Here is a 24,612-nt window from a genome sequence, read left to right as displayed (position 1 = left end):
TTTGAGCTGGGGGGAAAGACGGACACAAACACGCAGAGAGATAAAATTAAGGAATAACAACGATCCCTCGAATCCCCTTCAGAATCCGGGAGAATCCGGCTTTTCCCTTTTTCCTCGGGTGGAGGGAGGGTGTTTTGAGAGGCAGTTTGACTGACAGTCAGAAATCTGATCCTGTTAAAGACGCGGTTAGCCAATGGGCTACGGAGATCCCTCGGTTTAGACTAGAGGCCCCTGGAGGAGAAGTAGAGGAAAAACCACTGGATGTAGCGTCCTGTCAGTGGCGCTTTTCGCTTGAAAGGAGAAGTGCTGGGAGAAATAATTAATGTTATTACATTTGTAGGGACTTTTTGTTTTGGTGCGCGTGTATGCGCGCGCGCATCCGATCGTCTTTGCTGTACTTTCAGGTGGGTTTTTAACAGCAACTTTGTTGTCTGTTGCTCCGGCGATTACGTGGTTGTGGTTTGCAAGGAGAAGGTAGCTCTGCCTTCTCTCTCTCTCTCTCTTTTTCTCCTCTCTTCTCTCCCGTTAGATGTAACGCGAGTTGTATCGTGCGCCATTACTAGTTGTGCACACGTTTACAAATGGGATCGCTCCAGGGACCAAAGCGGGCATGCCAGCTTTGCTCGCGATTTGATTTCTTGGTTGTTGTTTTTTCCCCCGAAATCCTTTCCATCCTCTTGCTATCCTCTCCGGCTCTTGCTTGTAACCCAGAGGAAGGCAGCAGAGAAGGAGCGATGCGTGTGTTTTTATGAATGGCACTCTTGGAGGATCATTAGATATGCAAATTCAGGCAGTTCATTCATGATTTAAAAAAAACTCTAAAAGCCATCTTGTGTTCTCGTTTTTTTAAAGGCTCTTTGAAGGCTGCATCTGGAGGAACTCTCTCTTAAATCCAATGTCCAGGAAATAATAATAAAAATACTACGCTAAAGTCATCAGAATGGATGGATTTTATGACCAGCAAGTGCCTTACATGGTCACCAATGTGAGTGATCAGCTCCTAAGTTGTTGGATCTCTCGGTGGGAGGGTGCAATTTGCAGTTAAAAGGGGAGAAAGCAAAAGCTTTTATGTGGAAAATTGTTCTGGGTTCTTTTGTTGTTTTATTTTTGGATGGAAGTAAAGGGAAGAAAATTTATACTTTGTAATGAGATGTGCATTTAATTCAATAAATTTCCACTTTTCCCCACATTCCATTTTGGTTTGAGGAAAAAAACAACACTTTCCTCTCATTATTATAAAAGAAAGAAATCATAATTGTTGCAGTTTTAGAAGTTTATAAGTCATCTTAGAAGTCCCCTAAAGAAAAAAAAGTTTTCCTCCTTTTAAAGGACTTTGACAAATAAAGAATTAAAAATTAAAGCATAATGTCAGTCTCCCAACCAACATCAATAAAAAGTTGGCTTTTAAAGAAATATCCTTGGTAGGTGTTGGAACTTTAGGTTGCCAAAATTAATAATCACATCTATATCCCTGCCTTCCTATATAGGTGTCTATATGGACATATGTTTCCAGTAGGTGGATTGAACTTAAATATATTCTTTTGCTTAATTCTAGTAATTCTATTTTGAAATTAGTGATAAGATCAGTAGGGAAGCGTTAAGCTTTCTGCGTAGTCTTAACATTTAAAACCTATTGCTAATATTGCTTGATATCTAACTTCTTCCCCTTTTTCCTTTTAAAATAACCATTCTATTCTATTTGTAGAATTTCTGTGGGAGAAATTGTAATGAGCGACCAGCAAATGTCAGGAAAAGAAAATTCATTAACAGAGATCTGGCTCATGACTCAGAAGGTGAGGATATGTGTTACGCAAGGAGGGGGTGGGGAGAATAAATGTTACTGGCTCCCCCTCTTATATCTACAAACCCTGTAATATGCTTTTTAAATGTTGATGTCTACGCTTTTCTCTCCTTTTCCTTCCTCATGCATCTTCCTGGAGTTTTGTCTACATCTATTTATAGAAATGAGACAAGAAAACCACATCTCATGATGTGACACAAGGTGACAAAAGCAATTCACTGCTAGGCTGATGTACCTTCAGTGACTCACCCTCTATGTTAGGTATTGCCACATGGTAGGGATGTGAAAATTTGGCAAGAATTGATAGTAAAAGGGTGCACACAATTTACTCACCTGTAGGCCTCTGCACATTCCCATCCCATTGTCATTTGTTTTGGGAGTGCTTACCGTTTTTCAGAGAGATGCTAAAGTTTTGATTTAACCATTAGAGACAAAATAGAACAAGATTCAGAGTTCTTCCTGCTACTTTTTCCATCCCTACTCTTTGGTTTGTAATTTCTATAGTAACCAGCTATGAACCACTCACAAGAAAATGGTTCATTACATTTTTAACATCATACCGTGTGAATCTAACACTTTATAAGTTTGTGGAAAGGCTATTGTGGGAAACAACTGATTCTGCAACAATGCTGCCTTGATAGCTTGTTGCTTGAAACAGCAACTTATTGGGGGCAAAATAGTCCTCACATGCTTCTCTCAAACTCTAAGCAAAGCACCAATGTTCTTTATTGGACATGGTTCAGAGTAGAGAAATTCATTCTGCATTATAAAGCTACTCTATCCAACTTGGATTGGTAGCTTTGTAAAGACTTCTGAGAGGGTGATCTGCAATAATTTTGAAAGCCCTTACACCCTTCTAAAAATTCTGTTTAAAAAGTGATCTGTTAATGTGGACATGATGACTTAAATAGCAACTAAACCAAACCAAGAGCTTCATGAATTCATGCATTTGTCCTGCAGAGAACTGATTTGACTAAATTACCAATCAGCTTTCCATTTTGGTTATGTTTGGGATTTATTAATTAAATACATTAACTAGCAAATTTCTCTTCCCCAAAGCAAGTAAAAACCTTACTTTACAATGGCAATTTGTCTGGGTTTTATTTCTATCATTTTATAATGTTTTATACCAAACATATGGGCAAACCTGCATTTCATTGTTGAGAACTCCTTTAAAAAATGTTAGGTTATAATCTGATGTAGTTATTTTGGAGTAAGCCCCATTGAAATCTATAGAATTGTCTTTGAGTGGGTATGCATAAAGAAGTTCAAGGAATTTCTCTTTAAATAGTCTTGGTCATTCAGAAATCAGATCAATTGATTTTTATGGGTTCTCTCAATAAAGTCAGTTGTTATGTGTAAGTTATTACTGGAGTTGATTGTGATGAATACCACATATATTTTATGCAGAAACTAATATTTGAATCTACGCAAATGTAGACAAAATACAATAAATTATAAAGATCTTTGCTTAATTTAGTATTACTTGGACATTACAGAGCTGCTGACCCCTTTTCTGTATCTCTTATTCTTTTCGTAGAACTGTTTCAAGATCTAAGCCAATTACAGGAAACATGGCTTGCAGAAGGTAAGGAAGGAAAAATGTTTTCTACCCAAAAGAAAGAAGGAAAGGAAAGGGAGAAAAAAAGCACTCTGGAAGAAAAAGGGAGGGGGAAAGGGAGGGGGAAAAAAAGTCCTGAACTTGCTGTCTTAATGTTCAGCCCAATTAATTGAGCTCTAAAAGAGCCACCTCATGTGTCATGCATACATTAGAGCCTCTGATGAGTTTGTCTTTGGGGACTCTGGGGCTGCTCTATCCAATGTCATCACAAATTACCAGGAGAAATTGCTTCCAGCCCACAATCACATCTGCTTTTGGCAAGAACTAATGCACCAAGACTTCACGTTCCAAGCCTCTGTTCAGATTTTAATTGCAATTGATCAGGTTTATATTATTGTACCTCAGGAGACTGCCTACAGCCAGAACTGGGCTCGCTCTTTCCTTCAGAGCAGAGCATACAATTGTTTAGTGTTCTGGAGGAAGTACTTTTCTGATGGCAGAATATAGTTTCTCTGAGTTCATCAGGACGGGATGCTTCAAGATTTAAGTGAAAGTGTCTTCTTCCCTGCTTGCTCGCAACACCGAACGTTAGGTGTGTATTGGCTACTTAAGAAACGATGGATTTGTATAACCATTATTTCAAATTTATAGATATTTATTTTGCAAGGCTTTTAAAACGAGAAAATTTATTTGTTTCCCTTTTCCTTCCTCTCGCACCCCCTTGTGTTTCCTTAACTCTGGGGTAGTTTATTTTAACACAGTTGACAGATTATAAGGAAATAGTTTTAATGCTGGAGTTAAATTACTGTGGATTTTGACTTGAGCAGGATGAGATGCTGAGAGAAGTTTTGCAAAAGCATAGGAAGTTGATCCTAATTAAAGTATATTTTCTAACTAAAAAGTTGATGCTCCTGACATGTTTGGGTTTTTTCCAGCATGAAGATAACTTGGATCAGATTCTTTTTGTTAAAAAAAAATGTAATCGAGAAACAGAAAATTGAATTAAGCCTATTCAGAACTAGGTGTTATGTTCTCTGTCTATATGTGCTCTTGCTTGCTTATGCATTTGTAGTATTCACTGGGGTTTTAATATTTTTTAACTCTTACTTAATGTGCATTGTTTGTTGAGTGAACAGTCTATTTCATTTAGAAAGGGATAATTTCATGTAATTGCTTAACAGAGAAAAGAGAAGTATTGTAACAGTACATACAGGCTGCCTACCTTTTTGTCACTACCCTATATAATTTGCCAAATATGTAATTCTGATTAATTTATCTTTTTGCCATGCTTTTATGTACAGTATCTAGCAAGAAAGTATTAAGTATGATTAATAGGTGGTAAACCTCAGTATAAATATTGAAGGTCTTAGCTAAAATTCAAGAATAGCTGTGTAAAGTAATTCCAGTAAAGATCTATACATATGCTGAACTTTCAGCTTATCCTGATAACTTGGAAGCACTATCAAAGCACTAAACATTTGATGTTGTTTTTTTCATTCAATGAGTTTTAGTGTTAATGCATATTTTAATTTGGTAAATTGTGATTAAATACAGGTTTTTTAATGTGCAATTAGATAATTGTTTAAAATGTTTCTGAAAAGGAAGCATGAACAAAAATGAATTGTATATCATTTGCTAATCATGTTTATATGTGTGTATATACATGCACACATGCACAAACAAAAGAAAATTTAAAATATGGGCTATATTCCTGTACTCAGAAGTTTTACTGAAAGCAATAGGACATTCTTCTGAGTTAGCATGCAGAAAATGCTTTATGCTATTACCAATTAAACAGATGAAAAATTAAATTCCTGCCTTAGATATATGCTGTTTAAAGCATTCTACCAACATAATTAAGTAATGTATCCAGTGACCAGCAGTGTAGCTTAAGACTTGGTTGAATCAAATCCTAAACATGAAAACTAATTGAGTTCATGTGAAATGTAATAGTTGAGAGAAAGTTTTTGTAACCTAAGATTACAGATCACAATTATAACTTAATAATTATTTGTGCACTTTCCAAGAAGGAAAAAAAATCCATTGAGATGCTCTGTAGGTAGTAAGTATCTACACAATATTATTTATAAAATTGGCCTTGAAGTGATTCTAGTTTGTTTATCCCTTGATTAAATTTTGTCCATTTATGTTCACACAATTGTTAATAAAGTTACAGTTCTGTGAAATAGTTAGCTTTCATAATGCTTTGTAACCAAGAATGTGACTTTAACACCGTAATTTTGCCACTTCTTTTTTTAATGTAGTACAGTAGCATCTGACTGAATTACTATGGATTATCACTTTTTAGTTATCAGAGGATCCTGTCCTCCTTCCCCCTTCCATCTCCATTTTAGAGAAATATTTTTTAGATAGGAAAGAATGAGAACACAAAAAAGAGGAAAAAAAAGATAGTTGAGAAATTTAAACTGCATATTTATCAGTATCCCTATTCTTCTGGGGAAGATGTTGCTTAAAATGAGTAATCATAAACAGTCTATTCTCTTTTCACAGAAGTGGCATTGGAAACAATGGCATTTACATATGCATTGAAGGTGGAAAAATAATTCAGTGGTGAATAGAATCAGATTTGGTTGCTGTAATGTAGTGTGCTGTAATTTGGTTGCTGTGATGTGTGTGCCAAATCTAGGGTGTCAGATTCAAAAATGGTTTGCATCCAGTGGCACAAGAACCTAGCAGAATGCTTGACCAAACTTTCTTGTTCTATGTGTGACAGACTTAAACACTTGTTTTTCCTTCAGAAGAAATTTGCTGCTGCTACTGTATTGAGACTTAAAATAAAATAAAACCACTGGGATCTGAGCATCTGAAAAAAAATGAAGGACTGTTAATAATTTCCTAATTTAGTAAAGCATTACTATCATCTGCTAATAACCCTGGGTTATTCAGGTTCCAGTACTTCATTTGTGTATTCATAGAAAGTTTATTCAAAATCAATGGGACTTTCAACTAAATCTGTTAATTTCCATGTATGTAGTTCATAGTGATGTCATTTTGGCCCAGAAAATGATGAAACTCCCCTATTGAATTTGTAGATATTGCATTAAATTGCCCTTGACAAATAGAAGTTAACAACTGATTTCAAATAATCAGCTCAAATATGAACTTAATGTATTTTTCATTATCGGAAGCTCCTGCTGTTTATTCTGTAACAAAAAAGGGAACGAAAAGACTGATGGTGCTGAAAGCCTGCTGTGTTATGATGGAAACAGTTTGTGGTTTGAAAGAAAAATAAGCTGAAAAAGAAGAATGTTTTAAATTCATATTCAAAACATTAAAAATGATGGATAAAGTATAATGTAAATGCTATAGGAACTAAAACTGTTGTATTAGTATTGATTTAACAAAATGTCAACTAGAAAGAATAATCTGTTAGTGAAAGGACAGTTATATACGTAAAGGACAGTTATATACATACATACATACATACATACATACATACATACATACATACATACATAGATTATCTATCTATCTATCTATCTATCTATCTATCTATCTATCTATCTATCTATCTATCTATCTATCTATCGTCCCTTTTTCCTCTGGGTGGTACAAGAGATTCAGATAAAGAAATGATTTCTTGAAAATATACTGGCGCCAATGAAAGTAATGGCCAGGTTTGGTGAATGAACTTTGTGAAAATTTCATGTTCTTGGCACTGTTTACCTGTTGTGTCTGTTCTGGCTTTATTTTATTTTTCCCTTTCAAATGTAATTGCCGTTTTTTATTTTGATCAAGATAGAAAAAGATATTGAAGTGCCATAAATCAGAATGTTAGTTTCTTATCCTCATCTTCACAATCAAGAGTGTTATAAGAACCTTTCCTGTTTTATATAGTGTTTAAATATGCCCTTAAAGAAAGGGACTAAATTTTGCAGTACAAAGAATTAATAAGAAATACAAAGTACTGTAAAAGTTCCCGAGGTATTTTGGGCGGGGGGGGGGGGGGAAAAAGTTACAGGGTTATCCCTAACATATAATAATGTGAAAGTATCTGTAAGATGAAGCCGTCTAAAGGAGTGAGGATGGGAGATCTGAGTATGTCATGAAGATACCAAAGATACAAAGTTAGGCTTATGGAAGGCTCATTTACGATGCTTTTATATGCACGAAGATCCTAAGAGCTTTTTCTGCTCATTATAAAATAGTGTGACAACTTTCTATAATCAAAGAAATAATAATTTATCTACTTCCTAGGCTGAAATGTTAAGATCAGGCTGTATTGACAAAACTATTTGGGATTTGGGATTCTATTAATCACTTTTGCATCTTAAAAGTTCTTAAAAAGTATTTGGACTGAAAGTGTAGAATTTTGGAAATAGTGTGCTTTTTAATATCTTAAAAGGCAAAGTGTAATATCCTTATTATATGATTCACTTTAGAAAATTAATTGGAAAAAGCACCGTTTCTTTATATTTTAGCTGGTAAATAATTTCTTGTTTATACAACAGTGAGACATGTACTTGTTCTTAATTTGTGTAGCTCTTTTTCTTTTCCTTTCAAAGGAGAATTCCTTGATGTTCGAAATCTTTGGCAACTTGGCTTATGGACTGCCAGAGTAGAAAAAAGGAATGCTACCGGAAATGTTGTCACAGTCTGTGTAGAATTGATTAAAAATAAAAGGAGTAAAAATAGTGCTTTGGCTAATTTGCCTTGTGCATTTTCTCACTCTGTGTTTCCTGTGCATCTCCTATGGAGCCTGAAACTTTTTTCCATTCTGAGACCATCTTTTTTTTTGACATCTCATTTATGGTATTTGTTTCCCTAATAGGGCCTGTGTAGTGTCCTAAGACAAAGCAATGAAATTGATGTGTTTATATAAAAAGTACAAGTTTATTCTTCTGTCTCTCTTTCATTCTTTCTTCTTTTTTACTGGGAGTGTGACAAGAAAAGATTGTGGTTGAGGCCACATGTTTCTTGCCGAATTCTGTTTTTGTGAATGAAGGCAGGACTCCAGTTCTGACTGCTTCTCTTGAATAATTGTTTAAGAGATCAGCTGTCTCATTCACTGACAGAAAGAATGACTCATACATCTTCTGCCTTGTTTGGCTGCAGGTCATTGTTACAGTGGATAGGGCTGGTTTTAATTAAATATCAACTCAACTTCTTTTGCTGTCCCCACATACTTTTAGGAGAGGGTGATTACGTTTGAAAAAATTAAATTGTTCCATTCTGCTGTTGCTCAGCTTAATCACAAAATCTTAAAGATGTTGCCTTTGCTTCTTAATATTAAAAAAAATCTGAAGCATTTGGGTACATATTGAAAATGTCAATATCTTATTAGAGTGTGATCTTGTGTGTTTCAGTGTCAGTGCCATTATATCAAAAGAGCATATTTCTGAATAAATCCCAGCATTTTTTTGTTATTTAAAAGTAAATAAGTGGTATTTGAAACTAAAATCTCTCCGTAGAGTTCTTTTTAAACCAACACTTCGTTACCTTTCACTCAGGGAAGATTTGAGAAGTTGACAGGAGAAGGAAGCAGAATCGAACAACAGAAATGTCTCTCTCCAAAGTGAGCAATTAATGGCATCTTGCAGAATAAACCTGAAAAAGCTGTTCCCATTATTATATGGTCCCCTGTTCTTACCCCTTAAAGTGCTTCTTCTTTTTATCTTTTTTCCTAGTCTTAAGTAGTCCATTAGAATGTTACTGCAAAGGGGATCTTTGTAGATATTTAAATATTCTGTCCCCGAAAGAATCCAAATTCAGTCATTTTTATTGATATATCCCACCTCCTGCTCTGTCACCAGATTAAAAACTACTATTCCTTTTATGAAAGGCTGACTGAATTGTAGCAGTGACAAGAAAAAAGAAATGATTGGTTTCTAAAACTGCAGTTACCACATTCTTGTTTGAAAGATTTAAGGTATATTTAAATCTCCCAAACAAGAGTTATTTTGTTTGGGGGATTTAAGGTATAGTTATACTTAGTTGACTACCTGCAGGTAGTCAACTTTAGTGTGGAAACCTAAATTTCTTTGCAGGATGATATTGTGAGGTATCTGACAAGTTTACCATTAATCAACTACTGCTTTTGATTTTATTTGAAGAGTAGAGAAATCATGATGGGCTGATACTATCTAAATGAAGCTTATTGAGTTTTGTATCTTGAATGTTTAATATTTCTTCTATTTTTTTTTTGTGTTTCTAGTAATGAAGGATATTTTATTTCTACTTAATTGTAGCCATTGAGTGCTTGTTCAAGATAGATTGTTTACTTCAGAAGAAAACAAATATGTCAATTTAAAACTGGACAAAATTTCATAAATTGCTATGTACAAGATTTAAGATGTAATCCCACATTTAAAATATGCTATAACTTTGCTTTTATTTTATAAAGTAGCATAAACTAGTTTTCTTCTTTTGGGGGGAAATGTCTGTGGAAACCAGCTATAGCTGTCACTATTACACAGCAAAGAACATAAAGCTGTTAAAGAGGTGGTGTGATAATGTAGTATTTAGCAAAAGTTTAAACTTTGTCTTTTCTTATTTATAAGAACAATAATAAGTATGCCACTAATCAATTTGAGAATATGGGACTTGCTTAAGTTATAAAAAATGCAGGTACATTGGAATTATATTTGCTGAAGGGTGTATGCTTTAAAACTTCTCCACTCATTTATGTGACTCATAATTTTGTTTTGCTTTGTATTTTAAAATGTCTTTATTTCAACATAGTGATATTGAAGCTACAGGTGACATTCTAAAAGTTAGGTTTAATCATTCAGAATATTTTTCTCCAACTGTTTAAATATGTTTACACATTTTAGCAATTAGTCTAGGAACTTTTGCATTGCTAAATATGCAGGGCAGAAAAAAATCCTTTATTTTTGATCTGAATGCAACAACTTGTAGAGTGCTGCTGATAAGTTTTCATTTTCTTTTTTGGCTCATGAATCAGTGAGAACAGGAGTTAAATGTTGCAGCTTAATATGAAAAATCTAGCTTTTAATGTGATAAAGTCATACAAAATCTAACTCAAGGAGTTCCTGTGAAGCCAGAAAGATATGCTGACTTCCTGAAAGACAAATTCCTTAGAGGATATTAAGAACATTGAAGTTTATTATAGTGAAGGAATAATGGTTAATTGTACCTGCTATTCCACTAGATTTTAAAAGGAGAAATGTGAATTACAGTGGACAGCCTTCTATGTGAATAATGGAGAATAAATAGGAGAAATCCGTAATATATCTTTAGCTTATCATCTGTTCATATTGCAGTTCCAGTGGTTCATATAAACTGCTAGTGCAGAGTGTGGAAATCATATTTTCACAATTAGGAGTAATTGTTACTCTAGGATAATTTTTTGCACCATGAAAAGAGAAACTATTAGCAGTTCTCTCTGCGTATGGAAATAGAATAATTCACAGTGGTTGCATAGTTGATGTTGCTTATATGTTAATACATTTTGAGCAGAATACTATTAATGATGTCCAATTAACAGAATTATGAATAAGCATTTGTGCTTATGATGTGATCTGAAAATTTGAAACGATACCAACATTGTTTATTAGCCAAGATGCTTTTAGACAAATCTTGTTTCCAAACAACATTTTTGTCCTACAAGACAGATTGATTCTGGAATTAAAGGGAGGCTTTAGGTTGCAATAAGTTCAAAGAAAATAAGTTTAGCCCTAGTTCTTCACTTAAGTTAAAGCTTTTTGGATCACAACTTCAGAAATACTTCAATCACTCTCTTTCAGGTTTCTCCGTATGTGGACAATTTTATATTAACATCTCTATAGTGATTTTAAATTAGACAGCCTGCTTAAAACAGTATTGGCTTTACCATTTAATGCTACCATTGTCCAATAAGCTTTAAATAAGGAAAAGAAATAGGAAACTATCAAAGAAGAAATAAATATGGAAGTGTAGTAGTTAAAATTTTGTTTTTAAAAATATTTGCTAATATGTACTAGTACATGCTGTGTTAGCTTATAGTTAAGTTAGTTTATAAACTTATTTGCTATAAGTTAACTTTAGATGTATGCATTAATTTTATTTGGACATCCAGGTAATGCTTTCATTCTAGTAATACATTCATAGCAGTGAAAATGTTTGGTTGATTACTAGCTCTTAAAGTGAATTCTAGTTGAAGTAATAAAATTAAAAAGAATACTTTCTAAAGAAGGAGCTTTACTGTGGTTTATCTTGCTATGTCTAGGATCATTAGCTAGAAGGTAAGTTTCCCAGGGCTAAAAATGACTGAATTCTAGTCAAGCGCACACAAAGATAAACTTTTAATTATATTCAAGAATTTGGGGACATAGTATAGGAATATATTTTGTAACTATATTTTGTATTTTGGATGATATTTTACTATATTAATGAATGAGTTCTGAATCCTATTAACTACTGTACATATCACGCAAGAAACCTTTTATAATCCCATTCCAAATTGTAAGTGTTTAACAACAAACTCTCTTAAAGGTATGGAAACAGATTTCCAAATGTGCTTTTTTTAAAAAAAGATAATTGCTTTGGAGTGAAGAGTATGAAATGTTTTATAACACTAATTTAGATATGTTCTAGAATTTCATAAATTGAAAGGGAAATGTATCTTTTTTTTGTCTTCCCCACTTTCTTCCTTGTTATTTTTCCTCTCAAATGTTACAGGAGTACTAAGGTAAAAGCCTGAAAAGCTTCAATGGGACTCAGCCTGTATTCTGTTTGACTCCTTGGTTGGTTGCCTTAATGATATTAGCTTAATTTATTGCTAAATAAATGCAATTCTACCTCCTAAATGCTGGCAAGATAAAACCATAAATCTAATGTAGGTTAACTGTTCTCTACCTAGTTTAAGCATGAAGGTATTTAGTGACTAATACATCACCCTACTTATTGAAATAAATGTTTGGCTCTTGTGAGGTATGTCCAGTATATTGGATGCTTGTGCTCAATGCTGATTAATGTAACCTCAAGTGCAGAATTTCTCAGTGCATCTTCATTTGCAGTTGATTTCCATAATCATTTAATATTTTTGTTTTGTGTAAAGTGGATTTTCTTCATGATTTGGCTAGTCCTAAGAGTTAGAAATATTTTCCTTCTTTTCCTAATTATTATTTCTAATAAATTATTTCTTTCATTTTCTCCCTTACATTATCTTCAGCTCAGGTACCTGATAATGATGAGCAGTTTGTACCAGACTACCAAGCGGAGAGTTGTAAGTATAGCACTTTTTAACTCTTTCTTTAAAAAAAAAGAAAGAAAGAAAATGTATAGCATGTATATCTTTTCCTTTAGCCAGTAGTTACTTAGAACAGGAGATTGTCAATCCATGATCCCAGTGTAAAAATATAGAGAGAGAACCCTCCCTGAATTGCAACAACAACAAATAGATTGATTGAAAAGCCAGTGTCCATCTGTCTTTCCTCCTCCCCTTTTTCCACATTTATTTAAGTTTGTAGATATACTGGTGAAAAAGAGTATGTTTTCCAGAATGGGGAAATAGATGAATTTTTCTAGTAAAATCAGCATAATATGAGAGCCTAATGTCTTTCTCTATTATCTCCAATCAGCACTGGAATCTAAAATAATACTAACAACAACAATAAAAATGATGATGATAGTAATAGTAATAATAAAAATGGTGCTTAACAGGAAGTGGCATTCCATCTAGATGGTCTAGTGATGTGCAATCAGAGGACCTTCAAAAACAATTAACTATTACTATCAAGAATAGTGCGGTTTTTAAGAGAACATGGGAAGTAATAAATAGTAAAAGTAATTAATTGTCATTTATAGTCTATATAAATGGCATGATGTGTTTTTGTCAGTGATTCTGGAATGTGATTCTGAGAAGTATGTAGTCTCTCATCCAAATTTACAGTCACTTTGTATTCTTAAAACCAGCTACCACTATCAGTGTTTCTTTGTTTTAATTGGAAAAAAATAAATAAATAAGAAAGGGAGTAAGATGTATAGAAGGCAACTTTAAAGCAAAGCAAAACTGAGAAATATAGGAGTCAAGCAATCTGTTAGCCAACAATTGAATTTTCAAGATTGTAGTTGCTGGGTATTAGCAGGATAGCCTAATTACAGCATGTACAGTAATAATTGGTTCTTACATAGGATTTCATTTTGTTTTTTGTGCTGCAAATACAACCACTAAATTTAATGCTAATTCAACATTTTTTCTCCACTTTTATAACTGTTCTCATTTTTATGAAAGGAAATAGCTTTTGATTCTCTCCTACTGAAAGAAGAAGAAGAAAATAGGAGTTAAATTGTCAGGTGGAGAGTAGCATTAATGCATTTACCTCACAAAGTGACCAAAGATATGTGTGAATGTCTTTCATTATCCATCCTGTTCTTCAGCAATCAGTAGCCTTCCTACATTTTAATTAAAACTTAAAGGCAAAACATAAAGTAAAGCTCTTCCCATGGGGCTTTTTTAGAGCAGGAAGCAGAGGAGTCAAGAAAGTTGTCACTTCTCAGGAGTAAAGTAAACTCAGAAAGACTACCCAACTAATTTTAAATCACACTAAGCCAGAAATAGAAAGTGGAAGACGGATTTATGGTAAATATAGGCTAAAAAAACCAGAATAGTATGTGGCTGTAAAAAGCCTTAAAATGTGCTCGGATTTGTATTAAGATTCATGTGCTGTTTATTTCAAAGAACACTTAATGGAAAGATTTTATGGTTGGCTAATATCTCTTCATTTGATCCACCTCATTGTTTGCTAATAGCTAATTATTTGCAAAAGCCTCCAGTGATGAATTTAAGGGAGCAAAGCAAAGGGCAAACCTGTTATGCAATAATGTGCGTTCATCATGTACATAAATTGGATATATGAATTGGCTTATCAATCACTTATTGCTTTTCAGGACATTTATGCATTTATTCAGCATTTTTTTTTTAAATTTCTCTATGTTCTTGCAACCTCAGAACAGGGAAAATCTTCTGTCAATTAACAGATCCTCTTTAATGCACAATGGCTATTCTTGTATTCTTAAAAAATATGGGTAGTTACTATTCATGTCTTCCCAAATAAGTTTATTTGTTCTTGTTTTTCCATTCTTGGAGCTCATGGTTATTAAACTTGTTTCTTGGACTTTTGATCCAGTTACACTGTAGATATGCTAGTGAACTTGGTGTAAATCGTCAATACTGGAAACACTGTATTGTTGATTAATGCACTTGATTGGCACACTACACCTTTGAGAAATATGTGCAGTTTACCTTTTTTTATCCTGCTGCTGTTATTTTTTATAAATATCTCAAGGTGGCAAACTTACTTAATCATTCTTCCTCTTCCTATTTTCCCCACAACAACCCTGTGAGGTGGGTTGGGCTGAAAGAGAGGGAGTGGTCCAAGATCACTCAGCTTGTTTTCATGCCTGAGGTGAGACTAGAATTCTCACTAGCCCAGTAGGTGAAACCACTAGACCAAACTGGCTAGGGAAAGGAAGAATCAGCATGGTGTGGAGAGCATCATGTCTTGGAAATCTGGTAAGATCATTTTCTTCAGTCAAATATTGTGGTACTACTAATAATGTTATCTGAATTTAAAATTCATTTTTAAAATTTCTTTAAATGGTTATCTGCCATGATTGTCCTATTTGAAGAAAGGCAAGGCACCATCCGTTGTCATTAGCATCACAATAAATCTATCATCCATTATTATTTGTTTCACTTCAAAAGACATCCTATAATTTCAAATCGTCCTTTAGTGTTATTATAACATGATATTTTCTCCAGATCTTCTATATGTTCTTCACGCTGTAATTTTAATTCTTTTCTTTTAATATTCATCATTGGTTTAATAATGAAAAAAATATCCATAATTATGGAATAGTATATTCTCCTGCAATTGATGTGAAAGCTTAAATTAATTGCTATGGTTTCCTTCTCAAAATCAAGTTCCTTGGCAAACATTTCCTATTTTAACAAGCTATAAGATTAACTTTTCTTCAGTTCCTTTCTTAAGTTGTAAATTGAAAAAAAAACCCTTTCAAATGACGTTAATTAATGTTCTTCAGTGAGAAAGATGGGCAGTTTCTAAGTGTGATAAATAAACCTAATTTTAATAATAGTGTTGAAAAAATGATATGACATAAGTAAAGGTGAAATCTTAACTTTAAAGCATGATTAACTTACTTATTATATTTAAAAAGAATTTATGCATGATTTTATTAGAGACTATATTTGCAAATAAAATGCTTTCATTATCACTTCATTGATTTTATAAGATTGAATTTGAAACAGATTCACACATGGACCACCAATGGGGATTTCACATAATTTTATGTTTTGATCATAGGTAAAAATATTTCAGATTTGGAACAATTATCTTCAATTAAGCAGATCTCTGTGCTAAGCGCAAAACCAATTTGAGATAATCAAACCTATCCTACTGAGGAATGCAAAGCTTTATCAACATTTTATTTTACAATTGACACAAAAATAAGTCAATGATTCTTATAGAAGGGCCACATATTCTTTATGTAAAATCCTATCAAAGATGGTCAGGTTTTCTTAAGTGAACCTTAGCCCTTTCAGACATTAATGTGTTAGTGATGGAGCTAAAGATTATCTGTTCAGATAAATAGTCTTCTGTTTATGTACAGATGGATCTGTATACAATTGCTGTGCTGTATCTACAGAGACTTAAACAAAATTAAAGTACTATCAACCATCTTTAAAAGGTTTGAGATATTTTAATCCAAATATTTTATTCCTGTAGCAAGTGGGCTTGCCTATTTAACCTTTTGAAATTGTTTCTCAGACAGACACTAACACACTTTTGGAATTGTGTGCTTGATATTTTCTGATTGTCATTGCAACTCAAATTTCTAAATACAATTTATATAATATAATTGAACAATATTATTTTTCCTTGTTCTTCCTATTTAAAGAGCCAGAATATTTCTATTTGTTGGGAAATTAATTCAGCAATAGAAACAAAATTATACAGATTGTGCAGTGAACTCTCTAAAATATTGCTTGAAATGAAAGTTTTAAATATGTGTAAGCAGAAATTTAGAGAGTTTTGTCAGTGTATATGGTGTGTGTGTGTATGTATGTATGTGTGTATGTATGTATATATGTATATGTGTGTGTGTATACATATATATATTTACAAGTATTTGTGCATACACACATGCACAAATTGATAAGTTTACATTTTGCTGATAAAAGAATGTGCACGTGTGTGCATGCATATATACTGTACATGTTTAAAGGGTAAAATGGAAAGACGACAAGTTATGGATTACACAATTTTATTTTCTTTGGTTACCAACCAGTTCTAATTCTATTTTGATGACTAGTTTTCAACACTGATAGGTGAAGGAGAAAAACAGCCAAGCTTAATTTGGATTAATTACAGACCTTTGTAGAATGAAGTTACATGAGTTTCCTTAAATCCCAAAAACAGAGAATGTCGAGTGAGTTATTTTATCTTTAATTGTACTGAGATTATTCTTAAATATGGTAATTTGCATCATTGAAAAGAAGCCTCTGTAGCAGGATACTCATGAAAAAATGGCCTTCTTCTCATACTTTGCCTTAAAAGATGCAAAAAGATTTTGCCTTAAAAGATGCAAAAAGTCTTCTGATGTTTGAAATGACTACTGTCAAGAATTCTGGAACTGACTGAAATATTCCAGCAAGATTTTCTATGTTTCATTACAAAGGAATTACCTAGGCTCTTGCTTTTACATGTTCTGATTTTAATGTAGTCAGAAGCATGGATTGTATGCCAGTAGCTCCTTTTGACAAATATCTTGAAACTAATTTGTAAGACTTCCCTTTGTTATATACACTGCTCAAAAAAATAAAGGGAACACAAAAATAAGATATCCTAGATCTGAATGAATGAAATATTCTTATTAAATACTTTGTTCATTACATAGTTGAATGTGCTAACAACAAAATCACACAAAAATTATCAATGGAAATCAAATTTAGCAACCCATGGAGGTCTGGATTTGGAGTTACACTCAAAATTAAAGTGGAAAAAAACACTACAGGCTGATCCAACTTTGATGTAATGTCCTTAAAACAAGTCAAAATGAGGCTCAGTAGTGTGTGTGGCCTCCACGTGCCTGTATGACCTCCCTACACTGCCTGGGCATGCTCCTGATGAGGTGGCGGATGATCTCCTGAGAGATCTCCTCCCACACCTGGACTAAAGCATCCCCCAACTCCTGGACAGTCTGTGGTGCAATGTGGCGTTGGTGGATGGAGTGAGACATGATGTCCCAGATGTGCTCAATTGGATTCAGGTCTGGGGAATGGGCGGGCTAGTCCATAGCATCAATGCCTTCATCTTGCAGGAACTGCTGACACACTCCAGCCACATGAGGTCTAGCATTGTCGTGCATTAGGAGGAACCCAGGGCCAACCGCAGCAGAATATGGTCTCACAAAGGGTCTGAGGATCTCATCTCGGTACCTAGTGGCAGTCAGGCTACCTCTGGCGAACACATGGAGGGCTCTGCGGCCCCCTAAAGAAATGCCACCCCACCATTACTGACCCACTGCCAAACTGGTCATGCTGGAGGATGTTGCAGGCAGCAGAACATTCTCCACAGCATCTCCAAACCCTGTCACGTCTCTCACATGTGCTTAGTGTGAACCTGCTTTCATCTGTGAAGAGCACAGGATCCCAGTGGTGAATTTGCCAATCTTGGTGTTCTCTGGCAAATGCCAAACGTCCTGCACGCTGTTGGGCTGTAAGCACAACCCCCACCTGTGGACGTCTGGCCCTCATACCACCCTCATGGAGTCTGTTTCTGACTGTTTGAGCAGCCACATGCACATTTGTGGCCCGCTGGAGGTAATTTTTCAGGGCTCTGGCAGTGCTCCTCCTGTCCCTCCTTGCACAAAGGTGGAGGTAGCGGTCCTAATGCTGGGTTGTTGCCTCCTATGACCTCCTCCACGTCTCCTGATGTACTGGCCTGTCTCCTGATAGCACCTCCATGCTCTGGACACTACACTGACAGACACAGCAAACCTTCTTGCCACAGCTTGCATTGATGTGCCATCCTGGATGAGCTGCACTATCTGAGCCACTTGTGTGGGTTGTAGACTCCATCTCATGCTACCACTAGGGTGAGAAGCACCGCCAGCATTCAAAAGTGACCAAACCATCAGCCAGAAAGCATAGGAACTGGGAAGTGGTCTGTGGTCACCACCTGCAGAACCACTCCTTTATTGGAGAAGTCTTGCTAACTGCCTATGCTTTCCACCTGTTGTCTATTCCATTTGCACAACAGCATGTGAAATTGATTATCAATCAGTGTTGCTACCTAAGTAGACAGTTTGATTTCACAGAAGTGTGATTGACTTGAAGTTACATTGTGTTGTTTAAGTGTTCCCTTATTTTTTTTGAGCAGTGTATTATTGCTATGAAAGATTTGTTTGTGGTCTGTTATGGCTGGCTTTCATACGCAGATTAATGTTACAATGATCTTTATGCTTGGCAATTAAAGAACTGAACATGAAAACAACCAAAGAAAACAAAGGGCCTTCTTTTGTGTAGGCCTTGCACAATAATGACAAAAATTGAATGGGGAAAACATGAAGAAAACTGTACTCCACATTTGGGATGTTCCTTTTTCTTGTCAGTCAAAAAGAATATCTAAAAGTATAATCCTTTTCTTCTGATCCTGATTTTGTTTTTGATTAACTTTCTCCTCCTATTTTTCTTCCTTATTATTAATTCAATTAGTTTTCATCCTTCCTTCCCAGGGGATGTTGAAGGGAACTGACAACAAGAAACAAACAATTAACACCCAATAAAAAACCCTTCAGACTAGAAAAGCCTAATAAAAGAGGTCTATTTTCTAAAAAACCAGAAAAAAAAAAGGATTGAACACAATTCCCCAAAGATATATATTTCAGACCTGGAAGGAAACCCAAGAGACAAGATAGTCTCCCATAAACACAATAAACTTGTCTTAGCATATATCTTACATATGCACTTCCACTGAGTTGTTTGGGGCCTATACTCAGGATTGCCCTTGAAATCTACTAATTGGAGTCCTTCCTTGAGGAAAATTGGTGGCCTAGAAGCATGAAATAGAAATAAAGTTGTTAGAAATAATACAGCAGGAGCACTGACAAGAACTGGAAGCCACTTAAGCTAAGACTACACTTTTTATGATCTTTGTTGGCTCTTTTTACTCATTCCAGAACCAATAAAAGGTTCTGATATTAATCTATAAGAGGGGAAATGACTGGAAAGCTAATAGCCAGGGTTCAAGATCCAAGCACCTCATGATGGGGTGAGCTCCATCCTTACCCCAGCTTCTGACCATCTACCAGTTCTAAAGCGTGCAAATGTGAATAGATAAACAGATACCATTTAGGTGGGAAAGTACCAGTGTTCTGTGCATCTCGGCATACAATCATGTTGGCCACATGACCACAGAAATGTCTTCTAACAACACTGGATCCTTCAGCCAAGCAATTGAGATGAGCACTGCCCTCCTACAGTCAGACATGACTAGACAGCAGAAATTTACCTTTACCTTATTAACTTCTAAAGCTTTTTCATAGCTTGCAATTAGAATACCCGAGGGAATGTATCTTCTCATTTGTTCCTACTTACCCTGAAATCATTATTGGCATGGATGACTTCCTAGAAATACAGTTAGTGACTACTTTGGAAGTAAGTCCTTTTCAATGATAGTTCTTGATTTTAATACCACAATATGCCTGGTGCTGACTTTATAGACTTTAAACTTAAAGAAAACCCACCCACCTACTTACATATATATAACATTTTTGTAGCAGAAGAGTTTGCAAACATTACCAATGACACGTACAAATTGTATTTATTGTTGACTGGGGGTTTGTGTGTGCGTTCATTTGTTCGCTTATACCAATACTCAGGAAACTTCCAGTATTTTGCCCAAGTGTGTTTTTTGGGACTAACAGAATACTGTACAGATTTTCAAGCTGGTGGAACAGTGCAACATTCCAGATTGCTGGCACTTGATCACTCTGTATATACAAAATGGAATGGATAAATCCTTTGCAAGCTAACTAGGAAGACAGAGAAAGGTAAGGATGGAACTACATGCATTTTCTGGCAGAAGATGGTTTATGTCATTCTTCCTGATATAATTCAGAAAAAAAAAATACATTTCTCTAGGTTAAGATACTGTAAGAAGGACACTGTTGAGGAGACTGAAGGTCCACCTGATCTTGCAAATAGTTTCTAAGAGGATAATATTTTTGCATTAATTTTTGGCATGTCCTCAGTCATTTCTCTTTCTGGAATCATCTTTGGAGTTGCTGATTGTATCTGCTGTGCTCTCATTACTGTCATCAGCAGAAGATTTAGAGAATTATTGACATATATTCAACTTTTTTTCTTTTTTTCTATTTAGTATGTTAAGCTTTGTAGCACTTTCTGATGTTCTGAACCTGAATCTGCATTGACTTGCATTTCAGAGGACAACTTTGCAGGAAGGTGTAGCCTGAAGAAGGATCCACATTAATTCTAGGCATCTCCATATAGACCTGGAAAAACCCTGAAAACCATACATAGAAACATGCTGCAAATATGTATGCATTCTTTTGGAAATTTTGAAGGAACAACTGGAATTAAATATTTACTACTTATGTATAATGTGAGATAAACCAATTTTCCAGCAACTGAGTATTAGAAAATTATAGGAAGGTAGAAAGCTGCCTTTTACCAGATCACACTATATCCAAGTTTTTAAAATTAAGTGTGTTAATAGGAATAACAGAGCCAAATGGGTTAGCTTTCCCCACAAGTATTTTATGTTCTCTGCAAAGTGCTTTAGACCTTCCATAGTTCTTATTGTTATTATCATCATTATCATTATTTTAAACACCAAATTTGTATGAGTTTAATAAGTCCTGAAGCATGTTCCTTGTAGCTCTCTAAGACTTGCCAATGGATCTACCATTTCTGTTTGGCCCATTTGCCTATTTAATCATAGAAATGTACGCTACACTGGGACATGAATAAAATTGTAAAAATAAAAAGGCAACCGTAAATTGCCTCTGAATTGTCAGAAAGAATTACATTGATAGGCCAATGTGATCCCGAGGAGTTGAACTTGATTATTTATCCAGTTTAGAATAGAATAGAATACTTTATTGGCCAAGTGTGATTGGACATACAAGGGATTTGTCTTGGTGTAAATACTCTCAGTATACATTAAGAAAAGGTACATTCGTTAAGAATCAAGAATCATAACGTACAACACTTAATGATAGTCATAGGGTACAATCAACAATCAAATCATACTAGGAAACAGTCAATATAAATCGTAAGGATACAAGCAACAAAGTTACAGTCCTACAATCACAAGTGGGAGGGGATGGGTGATAAGAAGTGATGAGAAGATTAACAGTAATAGTAGTGCACACTTCGTGAATAGTTGCACAGTGTTGAGGGAATTATTTGTTTAGCAGAGTGATGGCTTTTGGGAAAAAAAGTATTCTTGTCTCTAGTTATTCTGCTGTGCAGTGCTCTATAGCGTCGTTTTGAGGGAAGGAGTTGAAACAGTTTATGTCCGGGATGTGAGGGATCTGTAAATATTTTCACAACTCTTTTTTTGACTCGTGTAGTATTCAATTCCTCAATTGAATTTCCTATGGAGACTGGTGAATTTTGGCAATTGAAGTACATACAGATAGTCCTCAACTTACAACACTTCATTTAGTGACCGTGTGAAGTTAAAACAGCACTGAAAAAAGTGACTTATGACCATTTTTCATACTTAATGGCAATGTTCTCATGGTCACATAATCAAAATTCAGATGCTTGGCAACTGACTCATATTTGTGATGGTTGCAGTGTCCCAGGGTCAAGTGATCACCTTTTGTGATCAAGCAAAGGCAACAGAAAAACCAGATTCACTAAACAACCATGTTACTAATTTAACTGCAGTGATTCATTTAATAACTATGGCAAGAAAGGTTATAAAATGGGGCATGGTTCACTTAACAAATGCCTCACTTAGCAACTTACCTACCTGTACTCTATAAAAATACATATTTTGGACAATGTCCAAGTTTAAGAAACCTGATCAAGTCCATTTTTGTCTACTTTGCCTTGTTCTAAAACATCTTCAAGGAACATCTTTTATTTAACCCATTTTGATTTAAAATGGTCCAATGTATAAGCAAACTCTTTTATCTTGTCCTGTAACTATGCTGAAAGCTAACCACAAGCCTGTCAAAATAATATATCTTACCTACTAACAAATATTTATATAGATTACATTTTTATTCATATGGCACATCCTTCTTGTTTCTTTTTCCTCTTACTTAAAGTGAGTGAAATAATTTTAATAATATAGTTGATTCTTTATCCCCCCCCCCTTACCTCTGTAACTTCATTTTGTGGTTAGCCCCAAGCATTAACCTGTATTTAGATTGAAGATTTATCTTTTCTCTAGTGAGTGAGTTTCTTGTTAGCCTTTTTTCTTTCTTCTTTTTCTTCAATCTATGGTTGTGTAGCATAAGGAGGTCTCGGTGCATTATTTTTCTGCAGACTCTGGAGATGCATTTTTTTCTTTAAAAAAATATAACTCCTAGCTCTGAAGGATACAAAGACCTTGATAGCCTCACTATTGATCTAATCCACAACTGGCACACTACCACTATTAAAACAAATGATTGCTGCCTGCTCCCCCTTCTCTATATATAGATGGTATTGATCTCTAATCCTTTTGGAAATTTAATTTTTATTTTTTAAAAAATAAGTGACCTTGTTTCTGAGGTGAGCACATAGCGCTAACCAAAACTGCCCTCTCACTGCTGCAAAATATATGACAAACCAGGATCCATATCCTTTGACTTCCTTGTGGCATTTAAGGTGCACCTTGGATTGATTCAATATATGTATCCTTGATTCCTTGTTCATTCAAGTCAGTAGATATGCCATGGCTGAATCTTCCTCAGCAGCAAAAGCAAAATTTCATTTCGCCATTCTTTGCTTGTTATAATCTTTTGGTTGGGTTCCCCTTTTCTTTTTTGTGTACCACTTTCTCTGTAGTATTTGGCTGTAGGGAAGGAATATCTAACTCTTAGTAAGAAAGTTTGAACTGGTCACTTATAGGGGTTTTTGGAAAGCAGATAAAGCTACCTATACCTTTTCTAGGCTGTGTCTTTTTTCATTGAAAATATTAGAAGGGATTCTAATTAATGCAGTATTAATACACAAATACCTATAGAGAAAAAAAAATCTTGGAATGAAAAATGTCCATTAATGAGAATTGCAAATAAAATAAAATAGCCCTTAACTTAGAGAATCCCAGAAAGTTTTTATGTAGATATATAAATGCAAGTTTCATACACCCATTATATTAATAAAATACAGATTAACCAGGATACAAGAAAGTCGTAAAATATAGGCAGGGATGGGAACTGATCGGTATAACTACTGATTCTGTCGCTCTGTGTTGTGAGTGCATGCACATGTGCGAGTCGCGCAAGTGCAATTTACGACGTGCTGAGCTTCCTGGACAGCTGAACAGCGCTGCGTGCAAGTGCGCAGTGGTTGGAAAAGCCCTTGTTTCCTGCTTTTTCAACCTCAGCTGTGTCGCGCAAAGTAGCTGCGGTTGAAAATGCAGGAAATAAAGGTGTCAGGTAAGAGCCCGGGCGGGCAGGTGGGCCAAAACAGCAGCAGACATAGAACCAGATCTATGCATGCTCTCTGTTTGCTGCTTTTCAGAGTAACCGGTTCTACAGATGTGGACAGAACTGATAGAATCCCACCCCTGAATATCGGTCCAAAAGAGAGAGAGTTTTTTGAATTTTGAATCTTGAACAGCAAATGTTTGAGAAGCCAAATAGCCTTGGCTTCTCAAACATTTGTTGGGTTAAAAAAAGAGAGACTCATAGGCTGCTGTTAGCAAGTATTTGCTTGAAGGAAGCATATTAAGTGCACATATCTTTATAAATAAAAACAAACATCCAGCTTGTCATTGTGCTTTGCAAACATTGCTAGGTTGTGAAATGCAATAAAGACCATAGAAAAGATAGCAATGAAGTCCCTGTTTTAATAACCCTATTATATACCCTTATGTGAACAGTATATTGCTTCTCCCTCCCCCTTTCGCAGTCTTCAGTATCCTTTAATTAGAGTATTTTCCTGTCCTTTATTACAGCTGTGGGAAGTGTACGCAGTTTATCGACATAAGTAATGGCTCTGTCATAACATGAACTAAGCATATGCTGTTCATTAGATTAGACATAGTTAGTACTTACATTTGGAAAAGCAGTGTAATTA

At 34.9% G+C, this 24,612-nt stretch overlaps 1 protein-coding gene across 2 annotated transcripts in view; it reads left to right on the top strand.

Moving 5' to 3' along the window:
* Positions 1 to 211: 211 nt before the first annotated feature.
* ETV1 (ETS variant transcription factor 1) overlaps positions 212 to 24,612 on the top strand; it is a 135,528-nt gene continuing 111,127 nt past the window's right edge. The window contains exons 1-5 of one of the 2 annotated variants that reach the window (XM_087917963.1): positions 212 to 404; positions 853 to 985; positions 1,706 to 1,793; positions 3,342 to 3,389; positions 12,496 to 12,549. In XM_087917963.1, coding sequence (XP_087774089.1) covers positions 941 to 985; positions 1,706 to 1,793; positions 3,342 to 3,389; positions 12,496 to 12,549 — 235 coding nt within the window. In that variant the 5' untranslated portion in view covers positions 212 to 404; positions 853 to 940. Of the gene's footprint in view, positions 405 to 852; positions 986 to 1,705; positions 1,794 to 3,341; positions 3,390 to 3,661; positions 3,955 to 12,495; positions 12,550 to 24,612 lie in introns of those variants that run through there. The other variant, XM_087917964.1, reaches the window with a different exon arrangement.

This window comes from Pseudonaja textilis, chromosome Z, assembly GCF_049901715.1.
Source record: "Pseudonaja textilis isolate UNSWEBS1 chromosome Z, rPseTex1.2, whole genome shotgun sequence".
Classification (NCBI taxonomy): domain Eukaryota; kingdom Metazoa; phylum Chordata; class Lepidosauria; order Squamata; family Elapidae; genus Pseudonaja; species Pseudonaja textilis.
This window is presented reverse-complemented; position numbering and strand designations above follow the sequence as displayed.